General features: G+C 56.2%; 1 protein-coding gene across 1 annotated transcript in view; it reads right to left on the bottom strand.

Annotated features, from left to right (window-relative positions):
• Positions 1-305: 305 nt before the first annotated feature.
• The window catches only part of NMT1 (N-myristoyltransferase 1), a 34,517-nt gene continuing 18,514 nt past the window's right edge, over positions 306-16,308 (bottom strand). Inside the window, exons 4-12 of the mRNA XM_047757482.1 lie at positions 13,228-13,346; positions 12,090-12,181; positions 10,839-10,955; positions 9,872-10,042; positions 9,023-9,131; positions 6,374-6,544; positions 5,713-5,880; positions 4,356-4,493; positions 306-3,708 (exon numbers count right to left, since the gene is read on the bottom strand). Of these exons, the coding sequence (XP_047613438.1) occupies positions 3,688-3,708; positions 4,356-4,493; positions 5,713-5,880; positions 6,374-6,544; positions 9,023-9,131; positions 9,872-10,042; positions 10,839-10,955; positions 12,090-12,181; positions 13,228-13,346 (1,106 nt within the window). The 3' untranslated portion in view covers positions 306-3,687. The remainder of the gene's footprint in view (positions 3,709-4,355; positions 4,494-5,712; positions 5,881-6,373; positions 6,545-9,022; positions 9,132-9,871; positions 10,043-10,838; positions 10,956-12,089; positions 12,182-13,227; positions 13,347-16,308) is intronic.

The following is a 16,308-nucleotide window of genomic DNA, read 5'->3' on the forward strand; positions in this document are numbered from 1 at the left end:
GACCCTGACCGAGGGGGATGCTCTGCCAAGGTCCCCGGCGCTGGCCCAGAGCCCAGCTGCTCCTCTTATATGAGGTGAACCCAAGTCAGGACTGGCTCCTCTCCTCGCTGCCAGGTGGGGGAGGTCAGGGGAGAAGAGCCAAGCTGGCCCTGAAAGGGCGGCCTTGCCAAAGGGAGGGATCCAGAAGCTGCCCGGCGTGTGGGTCACGAGGGCCTTCCTGCAGGGAGGGTGCTCCAGCCCAGGCTGGGGACTTGACGGCTCCACTGCCACGGGCTGACCGGAGGAATAGCAGCAGGGCAGGAGGGTTTGTTCAGCTGCTTCCTTTATTAGAAACGAGTGAGATGTACCAAGCAGAACAACAATGCATTTGGTATTCCTTCCCCACCCTGCAATCGGATGGCCTCCCACAGCCGGAGGAAAGCCAGGACAGAAAGGGGAGGCCTCCCTTCCCGGTTCCTGGTGTGGGGCCCCGCCTGCCGGCAGGCTGTCACTATTTTAAACTGAAGTGAATGACAATGTCCCCCAGGGTCTCTCCAGGGGCAGTCTGTTTGCAGGCTTGCCTTCACTTTCCAATAGTAAACCAAAGCCCTGGGGCTCCTCCGGTTTTGGGGCAGGCGGGCCAGGCACAAGGAGGCTGCCCCTGGGTGGGGAGGCACCAGCCAGAGAGAGGCTCCTGCCTCCCACCCCTAGCCTAGCAGCCCCCCTCTCCCCGGCTGCAGCTCTGTGAAGCTAGCCAGGTCTCTGGGCCATCCCTTCGGCTGGCTGAATGCTGGTCATCTTTGGGCAAAGAATTCAAGACCACGGGACACCCATTCTGGGCTTCAGTGAGCCAGCAAGTAAGCAATGGCAGCTGGAATGGAGCTGCAGACAAGGCCTGAAATTTCCCATAAACTCGGGTGAAGTGGTTTGGTGCGGGCCGGGCCCTCAAACCAGACGTCAGCATCTTGGGAAACAGGCCTGCATCGGGGGAAACCAGCCCTGTGTGACCTCAGTGCAGAGCTGAGGCCTCCTTCTACCCAGCTCTCCTTACAGAGACAGGAGGCCATGGGAATGGGCTATAGGGTCAGGGGTCAAATGCAAAGTCAATCCAAAGGCAGAAGGTAAACATCTACAACACGGAGTCCGAAAGCCCAGCAGAGGCGGAGGGCGAGGGCCACGCCCAGGAGGTCCTCCAACAGCAGGTGCCTGGGCAGGTCCCAAAGACGAGCTTGGAGGCCCCAGGGTCCTTCCCCGGTTCGGTTCAAGGCAGCCACGGCTCTACCGTCCTGCAAGGCTCCTCGTGAGGAGGCCACAAACCCCAAGGTTCTGTCCGAACTCTCTGACCTCAAGTCCTGGAAGGGGCTGAGCGAAGAACCCAGGGACTGTTGGGACAGAAAGGAGACGGACAGCAGCCGCCGCGCAGACTCCTGCAGACCCGGGCGGCGGTGCCGAAGGCCAGCAGGTTCCCATCTTAAGACGTCAGTGGAGTCCAAGGAGCAGGTGCAGGGTTCTGGAGGGAGACACCAGGGCTTTTCCAAGAGATCCGTTTCCTCCAGGGCAGACACAGGCCGCAGTTTCCATTTCGGGACCTGGGCCAACCAAGGCAAAGCTCACTCCCACGGCTGCTGGGCACCCCAAATCTCAGGCAGCTGCGGCCAGGACGTGGCGCAGAGCTGGCCAAGTTCCAGGTGCCACCCACGGTCGGAGAGTCGGGCACTTTGTTCTTTGCTATCCTTAGAAGCCTGCGAGTGCCAGGCTGCTCTGGGCTTTGGGGTGCTGGCTGATGTCCAGGAGGCTGTACAGGAAGCCCCTGCCTCTCCGACTCCGGCCATCTGAGGAGAGCAGTGCACATCTTGCTAAGAACAGCAGCTTCTTTGGTCTGGGTATCTTGGAGTCAAGCAGTCAAAGGTCAGCCTCCGATCAGTGCCTGCAGTTTGCAGCACAGGGACCACAGGGAGAAGGGAAGTCCCCGGAGGCCTCCGATGAAAATCCAATCAGTGGAGTTGCTGGCACCCGTGTGGGGCAGCACAGCCCCATCACAGGCACACAATTCCCTCCAGCTCTGGGGATGCTGCAGAACTGCGTGCTAACAAACCTCACCAAAACCCACAGCCTGCAACACAGCCCTGCCGGCCTGCACAGCACAGCTTAGTTAGTGGGAGTGGGCTGAGCCTGGCCTGCTGGCTGAGGCTTGCCTCCCTCTGGAAGTAGCCGAGAGGTAAAAGCAGCCAGGAACCCTCCCACCCAAGGGTCATACCGTCTAGCCATCCACTTCCTCCAAGCGCAAACATTCCATACAGGCCTGGATGTGGGCTGCTGCTGACAATTCCACAGCCCAATCCTTCCCAGGCCGCCTGGCTGAGCACAGCTGAGGAATGCCCACACGGACAGCCACGTGACCAGAGGCTCCATCATCTGGGGGAAGCTGGCAGCACCAGTACCCATCACCACCACCACCACCACCACCACCAAAATCCGCAATACAGCATCATGAAATTCAGACCCCGACAATGGCAACAGGAAATTACTTCTGCTGCCAAGTCCAGATGGGCGTCTAACCACCACGCCTTGCCGCTACGTGCAGGCTGTGTGTCTTGGAAAGGAGCACAAGAGACGGCTAATGGGTTGGAAGGCACAGGCCAGGGGCTGGTGGCTGGAGGTCTGGGTGTATCAGCCCCTCTCCTTGCCCAACCACACTGCCGGGGCATCAGGGTCCTGGCTCTTTGCTCTAACACAAGCCAAGCAGGGCTTGCGCTGAGGTGGTCTCCACAAGGTGCCAGATGCTACAAGGAGGTCAAAGGTCCCCTTCAAACTGCCAGTCACCCCAGGCAGTGGCAAAACATCTCACAAGGAACTGATCCCTGTAAATTAAAGTTGGCAACAGCCAGCTAAAGAGCCAGCTGATTTAACCATCAGTTGGCAGGAGGCAGGATGACTTCCTACAGGGAGCAGGCCAAGAGGACGGGAAGAGGGGACGTGAGTCATGAAATCTGCTTCCACGGATGAGCCCCGCTGCCCAGGGTCAGAGTGCAGAAAAGGCGTGGCCCCTGCAGGAGAGCCTCGGAGTCGGGCGAGCCCCAGCCAGGATTCCACCTGCCATTCTGTGAGCTGGGCCCTCCACCGCACCCCGCCTTCGGAGGCCAATCATTCCAGCTGATTCAGAAGGGGAACTGGGTATGAGTCCCCATATCCACTTCTCCTGCTCCCCCAAGAAACATCAATGCCTGCCTTCAGAAGGAAGCAATTCATTGTACCAATACGTGTTTGTCTGGCTCTGGCCTTAGATTCTAATTTTGAGGAATGATCTGGATTCAGTTTTTCATTGGAGACCAAACATCCTTGTACATTTGGAACATGAAAGATATTTAAAATATTTATATATATATATATAATATATATATCCTTTTATTATTCACCCGTTAACTCCATAATATGCCAATCACGAGCTAGTTTCAGCAGTTACATTCCCTTGATCACGGCTGCATAACGTGTGATTAATTGGAAAAGAGGGAGACCAGAGACACGGCCAGAGGTGACATCACGCAGCCTACGCCATTGCAATACAATTGTCAAGTTCAGTGGCGGTTTGGTAAAGCCGGTTCAGTTCTGCTCCCCTTGCCAGGGATTCTCACGTTTGTGAAAAGTGGACCAACAAGTGGTGGGGTTCCATTTCTCAGTGGCTTTATCCAGAATCTCACTGGCAACTGGTTACTGTAACACCAGCCCAACCTAGGAGAGCCAAGGGGGAAAGGCAGAGATGTGACAATTGTCCGAAGACTGTCCCACTTCCCCGCCCAGACCTGACGTTCCAATGACGGAGCTGCAGCACGGCCCTGTGCTGTGGGAGCAGACTCCCGGTGGCCCCGGGCTTGCACACAACCTCTGTGGTGCTTTAGATGTAAAGCTGCCATCGGCATCCTGAGAAGCACCGGTCACAGGCCTCCCCCAGCTCGTGGGCCAGTTATCCTATAAATGCTGATGACCCCGTGGCCCTGAGCTGCCCTTCGGAGCCGGCGGAGGGAGGCCATGCAGGATGGGGGCGGCAGAGGAGAAACCCCTCGGCTCCTCAGACTCTCCCTTCCTGGCTAATTGTGGGCACAAGACTCAGGTACTGTCTCAGGACGGTGGCCAAAGGCCCGGCCTTGTCAGATGAGGCGGCTCACCTGGTGGGCAGAGAGGCTGGTGACAAGCTCCCTGCTTCCTGTGGCTCCAGGGCCTGTGCCCTCTGCCCCCGTCACAGCAGCGGCTGGAAGGGGACACTGACCCTGTTGGTCTGGCCTCCAGAGGGAGGGCCCCACGGATGCTGGATCCCTGCCCCGAGGCCCGTCTGCATGGCAGACGCCAACTCCCTGCCCAGGGCGGCGGCCGGCACGTACCTTCTCCGCCCCCATGCTGGGGCACTTCCAATTGTAAAGGTAATACTGCAGGTTGCCGTCCCCTATGCCGAACTTGAGCTTCTCCAGGAAGGTTTTGTTCTCCATGAGATCCAGTGCATTGAACACGTCAAACCCTTTCTGCGCGGCAGCGTCAGGGAGAAACAAGACCAGGTGAAGACAGCAGAGCTGCCGTCCCTGCGGGCCCTCTTCTATCACAGCCGAACCGAACCGAGCCGGCGGCCTCGGGAGCCACCCTCCTTCAGCAGCGCCTGCTGCGTCCCTGTTTCAGCCCGACTCCAGCCAGGGCCTCACTCGCTGGTGGCGGTTCTCATGACACTCTTTTTTTTTTTTTTTGGTCTTTTTTTTGCTATTTCTTGGGCCGCTCCCGTGGCATATGGAGGTTCCTAGGCTAGGGGTCGAATTGGAGCTATAGCCACCAGCCTACGCCAGAGCCACAGCAACGCGGGATCCGAGCTGCGTCTGCAACCTACACCACAGCTCACGGCAACGCCAGATCGTTAACCCACTGAGCAAGGGCAGGGACCGAACCCGCAACCTCATGGCTCCTAGTCGGATTTGTTAACCACTTCGCCACGACGGGAACTCCCGGTTCTCATGACACTCTGAGCGCCACCTTACCTGGCCTCTCCTCAGTGTCCCTCTGAGTGCACAATTGTGTACTCAGTATCCAGGCTGTGCTCCCACTGTTCCTTGTCACGCCTCCCTGAAACACTCTGGTAATTTCCAGTCTTTTCTGAACCTTTTCTTCTGAGAAGTGGACTCCCATGAGCCACGTGGCGTTTGCAAGGCTCCCTCACTCCCTGACACCCCAACTCCTCAGGATTTTATGACATCTGACGCGCCACTCTGAGACTGAGGCTGACACTTCCTCACTCTCACCAACTCGACTGGAAGCTCTCCCAGGGCAGGGACTGGACTGTCACTGCTTGGTGGGCACACGACAGGCTGGTGGCCTCTCCAGTGCAAAAGAGGCCTGGGTCCCGCCCCTCTGCTCGACAGTCAGCTGCTCTAGTGACACCCCACGACAGCCCAGCCTCCCTGGCCCAATGCTGGGGAAGCGTGAGGAGAACCCCTTTCCTCCCCCCCAAGCAGCGCCTCGAGTGAGAATGAAACCCATGAAAGAAATACGGAGGTTCAGGTTCAATGCCTGCCTGTGGTGGGGGCGCCCTTGCTCCCTCCTAGTTCTGAGCTACGGGCTGAAAACGGCTGTGCTGCTCCCTAGCGGAGCGGGAAGGCGAGGAGGCCTCCAGGCCTCCAGGCCCCCAGCCAGGGGGCAGCCACCTGCCAGCGGCGCTCCCACCACCCCGCCGCCGCTGCCCGCCCATCTGCTGCTCACCATTTTGGCAAGAACAAGGGCGTCGCTCATGAGGTCTAGAAGCGGGGTCTGGGTGTGAACGTTGTAGAAAGAATAAGCAGCCTTTAGACTCTTGTGGGTCGGATGGTTCATGATGGTGGAGGGAAGCGTATAAAAGCTCAGGAAATCTGTCACCTCACCACTTGCATTCTGAAGGGGAGACAACAGAGGAAGGCAGGTCACACGCACGCAGGGCCCTGCAGCCTGGGAACAAAGTGGCTCCTGCCACACTCGCCACCCTCAGGCAGCCCTGCCCCTCTAAGTGAACGGGCGGGAACGGAACCAGCGGAAATCCAGGGGCAGAAAGCGCATCGGCCAAGGGGACCTGAGGACAGACCGGGAGGAAAATCCAGATCGCGCCACGGGCCCCCAGACACCTGGCCGGCACCAGGCCAAGCGGGGACAGGCAGGGGGTCGAGGGCTCGCCTGACCACCTGACTCAGAGGGGCGCGGGAGACAGGGGCTCACGCCAGGCCCGGAGTCTCATTTTAGAAAAGGCAAGCGACCACTTCCCGTCAGGGCATCTCGGGTGCCAACGCTCCATCACCTGCTCTTCAGTCCCGAGCCCGGGAAGCCGGCCGCTTCGGGAGGACACCCCCCACAAGCTGGGAGGGGGTCCCCCGAACACCCCACCACCACTTGCCTCCACCACGAAAGTATCGATGATATTATCCTGGGGGTAGAACCAGTGCTCCACCTCCTCCTGGCTCATGACCGGCGTGAGGTGGAACTGCCTCAGGTACCGCGTGAGGAGCTGGTGCACTACTGGAATGTCCTTCTTCTCCATTGGTCGTAGCCCAGCTGTCTTGGGAGTCTGGGAGGAAGAAACCAGGGAGCATCAGCCGTGCTGACTGTGGGCGCCTCGGCTCCCTCTCGAGTCCCTCAGGAACCGAAAACCTCACGCTGTCTCCCTTCCTACCCCAACCCCCAATCTATCCACCCACGCCTTCAAGAGAGAATCCCCATCCACCGTCCCCGGCCGCTCAGGCACAAGTCCTGTCTCTGCAGGGTCATTGGCCCTTCCGGCCGTGATCAAGGCTGGATCCTTGGCTAAGGCCGCCATGTTAATCTCTTATCCACATGGGCCCGGCCGCGTTCCTAGGAAAAAACAACCCATCACACGCCTCCCTGTTCCAAACTCTCCAACACAGAGCACAAGACGTCCACCCTCAGAGTTCCCGTTGTGGCTCAGCAGTTAACAAATCTGACTAGCATCCGTAAGGACGCAGGTTCGATCCCTGGCCTCGCCCAGTGGGTTAAGGACCCGGCCTTGCCGTGAGCTGTGGTGTAGGTCGCAAACGCAGCTAGGATCCTGCGTTGCTGTGGCTGTGGTGTAGGCCGGCAGCTGTAGCCTGGGAACCTCCATGTGACGCACGTTCGGCCCAAAAAAAACAAAACAAAAAGAGACTTCCACTCTCTGGACCAGTTGGCTGTTCTGGCTGTGATCTTCTGTCTCTCTAGCCCTGTGGTTCTCAACGGGGGCGATTCTGCCTCCCAGGAGACGATATTCAGAGACATTTTGGTTGTCACAACTTGGGGAAGGGGTGTACTGGCATCTAGTGGGCAGAACCAGGGGAGCCGCTCATCGTCCTACAATGCACAGGACAGTCTCCTCGACAAACAATTACCCGGCCCAAATGTCAGTGGTGCCGTGATGGAGAAAGCCTGACACCCCGAGCCCACGGATGTCTTGGGGTAGCCCAGTCCCGCGCAACTCCTGGGCCTCAGCAAACCTTTTCTTGGCTCCCCTCCTCCAACCCTCACAACCTGCGCCCACTGAACTGTAACGGATCCCTTCCTACACCGCTCCTTCCTACGCACTCAGAGCACCTCACAGACAGGCTCCCGGCCATATGGAACCCTGGGGCCAGCAGAGTCTACGTTGGATGCCTGCCTTACCTATCCACCTGGACACCACCACCCCAGTAACACCCCCGGCATGACACCGCACCAAGTTAAATTCAGAAGAAAAACACTGAAGTTCTGAGATCTAATCTCAAACCACAATCCCACCCCACAGCTGCATTTCTGCAGAAAATGCCTCAGTGAATGAAGCCAGGAAATGCTCTGGAATAAACCCTGGGGCGGTGGGGACATCCGCAAAGGCTTTATACACACAGGTGGGGTCAGCCAAATCTGCAGACAGGGCGGATGAGTTTACGTACTTCAGCCACTGCCTGATACAACTGTTTCCCAGTGTAGGAACTGCTTTTAAAACTGCAGTTTCAGAACCTCTAGCTGCCAAAAGTCCTTGCTAATCCTGACGTCTCTAGGGAACACTTATGACCTTGTATCTGCATGGCAGCTTCCACAATGACACCTCAAATCCTGGACTGAAAAAGCAGCCATTCTGGGGTTCTTGCCCAAGGGCAGGGAGATCCACAGACGTTCTTCTCCAGAGACGTTCTTCCGGCTGCTACACCACTTTAAGAACATTCTCTGCCTGCCTAGAGTGCAGGGCACATCTGTCAGGATAACAGAAAGGAGAAGACACGCATCACGGCTCCCCGGTCCGGCTTTCTGGCCAGGGTCTCACTGTGCTACAGCGCTCTCTCAGGACGGGACGCTCACGACCCCAGTCCGGCGGTGGATCAGCCCAACGCCAGAGCGATTTGGCAGCTGCGGAGCCCCGGCGGGCAGCCCTCCGATCAGCAGGCACCCAGAAACTGTGCTCACACTGCCCCCAAGAGCTAGGAGGGAAGAGACGGGATTTTAAGCTCCGTTGGGTTCCTGAAGGCAGGCACCACGGGACAACACGGAGCACCCGTCTCGTTGGCAGACTAGGCCAACAAGGCCCAGAGTAGAAAACCAGCTCGCTCCCGGCTGCACAGGCCTTCAGCGGCAAAATCTGGGCGGGAGGCCTGGGCCCTGAAATCCAGGCTTCCCCCTCAAGCTCAGGCCATCCCTCTTCCACCTGACTCGGCAGAGGGAGCAGCAGACACTGTGGCTCGTTTATGTGGGGCTCTGGGATGTGTTGCAGCACAGGGAGGGCCTTCATCTTTCTACTGCGTTCGCTTAGGCTGAAATTACAGAGGCTAGGTGTTCTCTGAGTCGGCCAACAGATGTCAGAGAAGCCAGCCCCGGTAAACAGAGAAAGTCCAACGAAAACAAAACCCCTGCGATAGATAACAGAATGACAGAAAGGGAAAGGCTGGGAATCCGGAAACTATGGGTTGGGTTGCTTTCCTGGTAAGAGAGCCCCTTCCCCCGCCTGCCCCGCTCCTTTCCTGCTGAGGGCAGGCCCTCCTCGGCCGCCCTCCTGCCCTGCCCAGCGCCCCAGAGCACCACTGGCCTCTGGCAGGCGGTAGAGCTTCATGGTGCGCTGCATGGTCATATTTCTGCTCAGGTGGGAGAACTTCACTTCAATCAGCTTCCGTGGGTTTAGGGACCGATGCCAGTACCTGTGGGAACACAAATGTCCTGTTCTCAGAGGACTGAGGCAAGTCTCCTTAAAAGGACAATGGCATGGAGATCTCGAGATGGCCAGCAGGTGGCATGAGAGACCCACCGGGCCCCACCTGAGCCAGAGGCATCGCCCCAGATGGCCAACCTCCCCACAGTGACTGCAGGGCGGCCACAGGGCTTCCTATATTTTCTTTCTCAAGTTCAAAAGCTAATCCTCTGTTAGCAGCAGTTGTCTGGGAGCAGCAATCCTCACTCCTGGAATCAAGCCAATGGAAAGGACTTCTAGTTCTCTGAATGTTTAGCTTCTGCTTCCCTCTTTGCATTTACCTGGTGTTTTCACTTCTGAAGTTCTTACGGCAGAGAGTGCTCAACTGTTTCAGAGAACTTTGGAAGGCAGAGATTGTGCTTGGCTCACAAAGGGATCCAATATGCTCTCTTTGGCCCAGGAAAACAAAACCCCAGCAGACTGGCTCCCGCCATTTCCAAATGACAGGAAACGGGGAGCTAAGACAGCCTAAATAACTCTTTGGACAGGGCACATGCTCTGCAGGCTCCTATAGCCTCCCCTTCACTCCTCCGGGCTCCCCCACCCCCCCCATCTTATCAGACACTGAGCAGCAACATACTCTCAGCACGCACTGAGCTGAGGCGCAGAGCTGTGACTCACACTGGCACAAGCTCCTCAACTAGAGCGGGCACGTCACTATTTCTAGAACCTTGCAGAGAAGAGATTTACCTGCAGGTGCCAACGGGCTTTGGTAATACCACCCCGGCAGTGTAAACAGCTTGGAAGATGCCCTCCAGGTGAACCCGCCGGGTTATCTCCCGGATCAGGACTGGAGCTACTCTCTTGGAGCGCAGCTTCTTGTGGACACAAAGGAAGTTGATCTCCACCATCTTCTTCTCTCTGAAGAGGGAGCAAAGAACTCGGGAACAAGGCTTTTAACACGCAAGGGATCCCTTCAGGCATGGAGCCCCCGGAGGGGCTGGGGCCCGCGGCACAGGCACTGTGCGCGCCGCACTCAGGACTGGGCCCCCTCCTGCCGCTCTGCTCAGCTGTTCCAGGCAAGGGGCCCACTCTCTCCTCAACACAGACCCTACTTCCAAAGGGAAGTGGGACTCAAGCAAACCCCTTTATTTAAGGCACCACCAGCATCTCCCTGGTGAAGCGCCAAGAGCAGGATAGAGGAGTCCCACCTTGAACTGTCAGGAACCTTACAGAGTAAGTCAAGGGTGACACTAGGACTTCAAGGGTTCTGACCCCACAAGAATCCACTACAGCCTCTAAACCCAGAAGGCTGTGAGAGGTGGTTTTGACATTTCCAGGGAAAATGAAGAGCAGAGCTTGAAGGTCCATGACTAGCTGGGTGTGAGTCACAATGGCCCACTCCTGAAGCAGCTCAAATGCATGGACACATGCCTGAGCAGACACTGAACGGCTGTCCAGGGAGCGGACCGGCCTTCAGGGTGGACCCCTTCCAGCCCAGGTCACAGACAAGAGAACCAGCAACAATTCAGAGTAAGACAGGCAGTTTTCTATTATGAATTTCTATTCCCAGGACCCAGGTCCCCTCCCTCCCTTCGTGGGAATTGCTCTCTTTCTTCTATGGAAGGTGTGTGTATGGTTCCCCCCACACCTTCTCACACGAGCAGGGGGGTGGGGAGGTGGGGGGTGGGGGGTGGGGCCTGGCGCAGGTGCTTACGTGTCATAGATATGGATGTTTGCTGGGATGGCGCTGATGAACCCAACCAGTTTCCGACTTGAGACCACTCGAACCCCACAGTGCCACTGGGGGAGCCAGCCAGGCGGCCGGAGAGCCCTAGAAGAGAGACCGGGGCTGTGGCTGCCATGTTGCGTGCCAGTGGGCCGGGCGGACTGGGCTCCACCACTGAGTCTGGTTCTAACCTCAGGCTACCACCTCCCCAGGAGGTAACAGCTTAATCCTCTTGCTTCTCCTCAAGGCCAAACTCTCCTGGGCACCAACGGGAGGGAGCCATAGCCCTTTCTTTCTGCTCAGTCCACTTGGCCTACTTGCCCAACCCAGGGCTGTAGCCTGAGGATTTCCTGCCTGGTCCCATTTCTTTGTACTCCCTCATCTGACAGCCTGAGCCAGGGCACTGGTCTCCTTGGCTCCCAGAACAGTGGGTCCCGTGGTTGGGAGCAACTGGGGAGCCTCTGTAGCTCTGGGCTCCATCTCCCCCAGGCACCATCACTGGCCCTCTTCCCACTTGGCTATTCTTCTGCTCCCCCAGCCCCTTTCGGGCAGACCCCCTCCACGCCCGCCCGCCCCTTGCCTCCACCTTCCCGGATGTAAAAGGCAACCCAGAAGAGTGGGTGGCTCAGCATGTGAGGAAATGGACAGAAAACGACTTTATCTTATATCTTAGCAGGTCTCATCCCTCCTCTTCTACATAAAGTCATCGCATAACAATCTGTTCTTCTGGGTACCAGGTCCACAAAGGCTGCCCTCACCCAGTCACTCTGTCTTAAATAAGGTTTCAATTCTAAGCGCCGCTGGAAGCAAGTCTCCTTCAGATGCACACACTCGGAAAGCACACACTCATGACTGCTGTTAAAAGGCTGGCTCTTGGGAGTTCCCGTCGTGGCGCAGTGGTTAACAACTCCAACTAGGAACCATGAGGTTGCAGGTTCGATCCCTGCCCTTGCTCAGTGGGTTGATGATCCGGCATTGCCGTGAACTGTGGTGTAGGTGGCGGACACGGCTCGGATCCCGCGTTGCTGTGGCTCTGGCGTAGGCTGGTGACTATAGCTCCGATTCCACCCCTAGCTGGGAACCTCCATATGCCCTGAGAGCGGCCCAAGAAATGGCAAAAAGACAAAAAAAAAAAAAAAAAAGGCTGGCTCTTAGCAGGGAGTAGGAGAAACCTGGTGCCCTGTGCTTGTTCTGCTCTAGGGCTGGCCCCGGAACCCTAAGAAAGCCCTTACAACTCACCACAAAAGAAATTCAGGGGAATAATCAAATCGGAACATGTTGTCATCATCTTCTACATAATTCTCATTCAGGAGGGTGTACAGTTCCTTCAGCTGTAGAGAAATGAGGGGCTGCCTTAGATGTTTACTGCCAGATGGGGGACCCCCTCCAATACCTCGGGGCCCCGAGCTTTTCAGGACAAGGCAAACTACCAAAAACGAGGTTTCATCTCATCAATCCTTTCCATCCAGGCACAGCAGGGACTCTTTTTGGAACAAGCACCCTAGTGCTTAACAGGGAACTGAGCCACCAAGGGCTAGAGTGGCAGACTTAAGGACATCAAATGGCAGAGCAAGAATGTCACCCAGGAGTTCCCGTTGTAGCTCAGCAGTTAACGAACCAGACTAGTGACCATGGGGATGTGGGCCCAATCCCTGGCCTTGCTCAGTGGGTTAAGGATCCAGCATTGCCATGAGCTGTGGTGTAGGTCGCAGATGCGGCTGGCATCTGGCTGTGGTGTAGGCCGGCGGCTACAGCTCTGATTAGACCCCTAGCCTGGGAACTTTCATATGCGCTGAGTATGGCCCTAAAAATAAAATAAATAAATAAATAAATAAAAGAATGTCATCCAACGAACCAACCACGCCACCGTTAGGACTTAGGACAAGGGACTGAATGAATGGATGAACAAGAAAAATGAAAGCATGAAGAAAAGGTATCTGCTTTAAAAGAAAAAAAAAGGAGTTCCCGTCTTGGCTCAGTGGGTTAACGATCCGGCGTTGCCGTGAGCTGTGGTGTAGGTCGCAGACGCGGCTCGGATCCTGCATTGCTGTGGCTGTGGTGTAGGCTGGTGGCTACAGCTCCGATTCGACCCCTAGCCTGGGAACCTCCATATGCCGCGGGAACGGCCCAAGAAATAGCAAAAAGACAAAAAAAAAAAAAAAGTACCCACTTTGGGGAGCTGCAGGGGTTCACTCTCTTGTGTCATTTATGGGGGCTCATGGGCAGGCCCCAGAGGCAGCAGACGAGGAGTCTGCTCAGACCTGCTTGGCTCAGCTCAGTCCTTGAGAAAGGCCTGGGTGGAAGCATCTCGGTGAGACTGCAGGACCCCTGAAAGTGCCGCCGAGTCCATGCTCGTGGCCTGCCCAGGCCTACTCACCACACCACGGTCCCCAAGATCCAAGGCATCCCAGGTGAAGCCCTGGGGCAGGGTGTAGGGCTCCTGGCGGATGTTGTCCTTGTCAGGCTCCACAGGACCATGCGTGTTCACGACTTCTCCTGGAGGAAGAACGCAGCCATGAGCCTCGCCCTCTGCCTCCTCAGGGAAGGAAGGGGCTCAGCTCAAACCCTGCCCTCGGCCAATTCTGCCCGGACCAGGAGCGCTCCGTCTGAAGGACACTCTGTTCTTGGCAACTGCAGACCATCTCTCCCGCTACCCTTGGCTCTAAACTGAGGGCCAATTCATGGCAAAACTTCAGAACAATCCCTGGGATCCAAGGCGCTTGGTTCCTTGGACACTCTCTTACAGCTCCCTTCAGTTACTGAAGGACAAACATTTATCTTGACGAGTCTGCCTTCCCACCCCTGGCTGGCGTGGAGCGCTGTCCACCCCGGCCTAGGCCCATCGACCTGGGTGGATTTTAAGGAGGTGCAACAAGGCTGCTTTTGTGTCCACAGCAACAACAATGCACTGGGCTTCTTCCCGAACTAGAGATGGCATCTAGGCGCCAGGCTCACCCCAGGCCCTGGCATCCTTAGCTTTCAGCAATGCGGGCCAGTTAACCTCTGCTGCCAACTCGGGCCCTCGGTGTTGACAGAGTCCTGCGAGTGCTTTAGGCTGAATCACTGGGCCTCTGCCACACTGCTGGGAAGTTACCCTCTGACACAGCGGCCCCACTGCAGACAGAAACCCCTGTGGCATGCATGCGGAGGTCTAGGGCTGCTGAGAAGATGGAGCCCTGATTCCCAATCACAGCCAAATCACTCATCTGATAAACTTGGGCAAATCAGCCACTTAATTTTTGGCCTCTGGAATTATTTGGGCCTGGTAGTTTCTACAATTCAGACATTCATGTTCACAACTTGGAAGAATGCAATGCTGAGTACATTTTTAAGAGTTCCCTGGTGGTGGTGCAGCGAGTTAAGGATCCGGCGTTGTCACTGCAGTGGCCCTGGAGCTCCCACACGCCACAGGCGCAGCCAAAAAACCCCGCAAAACAAAACAAGAGAGTCCTTACAAGGGACCCACTCAGTACATGGCTCTCAGCACAGGGCTCTGTAGATTCTAGGCACTCAGTTCACGCTTTTACTGACATGCAGGCTCCTGGCCCGACACCCCATTCTCACCTGGGCCAGGAAGCTCTAGACCCTCCCAGTGACGACTCCCTGGGGCAGGTGTGGGGAAATGGCCACATCCAGCCACGAGCTGAGGACGACACCTCAGGGCTGAGCACGTAATTCTCACTCAGCACAATCACTAAACACCAGTCAGATACTAGGATAGAGCTGAGAAAAAAACAAAGTCCCTGGCGCCGACAGATGTACCACCTTCTGGAGAAATATTCAAGAAGTGAGTCATTACTAACATGCTAAGGGTCACAAACTGGAAAGTACAGGCAACAATGGGGACACACAACAGGGAAGAATCCAGCTAACTCCTACTCATTAGCTGGCTCCCAAATAGGTTTGCTTGGGAGAGGTTTTTCTTCCCTAGTTTTGAAATTGGGCTTCTGATTTATTCACAAAGTAACTCCTGTGTTTTTTTTTCTTGCTTTTTAGGGCCGCACCCGCGGCATATGGAGGTTCCCAGGCTAGGGGTCACATCGGAGCTACATCACAGCTCATGGCAATGCCAGATCCTTAACCCACTAAGTGAGGCCAGGGATCGAACCTGCATCCTCATGGATCCCAGTCGGGTTCATTAACTGCTGAGCCATGAAGGGAACTCCTGAATTAGTTTAATATATTAATCCACTTTCAATTCCCTGCCATGACAATTTTTTGAGCCTAATGACCAAGCCAAGGGCTGGACCCTTGGAAAGGAGCAAGGACTTCTACGCTAGTCTTGTCCAGGTGCTACTCAATATTCTCTATCATTTTGAATTTATTCCCTTTCCAAAATACATTTTTCACTTCAGAACCTTCGTTTCTCTTTTTTTCCAAAATGATTTCCATGGGCAAGTTACTGGCAGTCATCCCCACTGTATCACAAAAATCCCAAGGCCAAATGGTGTCCTTTGGGCTGGTTACTAGGGCTCACAAGCACCGTGAATTTCCATCTGCACCTCCGCCGCGTGTTCACAGGTTCACGACGCGCAGGATCCTATGGGGCAGGAGCTGGTGAATGAAACGGGCACAGGTCCTCATCATCAACCAAACAGAAACATCAACCAAACAGACAAGCAAGCAGGCACCTGCCACCCGGCATGACAAGAGCCCGCAGCAGAGAAGTAGCGGTGTTACAGGGCCTGCAGGGTGGGAGGTGGAGGGGTCAGGAAAGAGCTCTCAGAAAAACTATTTAAAGATGAGACCTCGAGGATAATTAAGAATCAGGCAGGGGAGGACTTGCAGTGGGGTACCCTGAGGGAACAGCATACAGCAGGGCCTGGGGATGAAGGAGGGAAGGAAAACAGGAGAGGAGGCCGAAGAGGAGAGCTAGGCCAACTGTGGAGAGCCTGCGAGCCACGGCAGAGGCTGCACTTTATCTTTAGGGCCACGGGACATCCTTAACGGGTTTTTAAGGGTAGGGGAGGAAGGAGTGCCATCCTGAGATTGAATTTCGCAAAGAACACTCAACGTGCTTGTCCAGCGACACTACTGAGCGAACTTTTATGCAATATTCAACTGGTGAGTCTTAATCTAGGTGCTGACAAACCAGCACTCTTCGGTGATCTCAAGGCTGTTTGCTGTCTGCAAGCCACAGTGGACAAGAGAGAGTCAGAGGAAACAATGAGAGAGCAGGAGCCACGCTGAACAGACCCGAAATCCAGGAGCCAGGCAAGCTGGGCGCCGCCTGGGGCTCCGGCCCTGTCCTGCGGCCAGTGCAGGAACCATGGCTTGTGCCACACTGCTCTGTGGAGAGTGGCCCGCCCGCCCCCTTCCAAGGGCCCTTGAGCACCTCTGCCTAAGTAGGTGGTGAACACTCTGCACAGCACAGCAGGAATGCAGCCAGTTGTCCCTAGGTCACTATGAACCAGCCAACAGCTGAAGAGGACACTGGGAGCTTCGAAAGAAAAGCCTG

Source organism: Phacochoerus africanus, chromosome 14 (genome assembly GCF_016906955.1).
Source record: "Phacochoerus africanus isolate WHEZ1 chromosome 14, ROS_Pafr_v1, whole genome shotgun sequence".
In the NCBI taxonomy this organism is placed as follows: domain Eukaryota; kingdom Metazoa; phylum Chordata; class Mammalia; order Artiodactyla; family Suidae; genus Phacochoerus; species Phacochoerus africanus.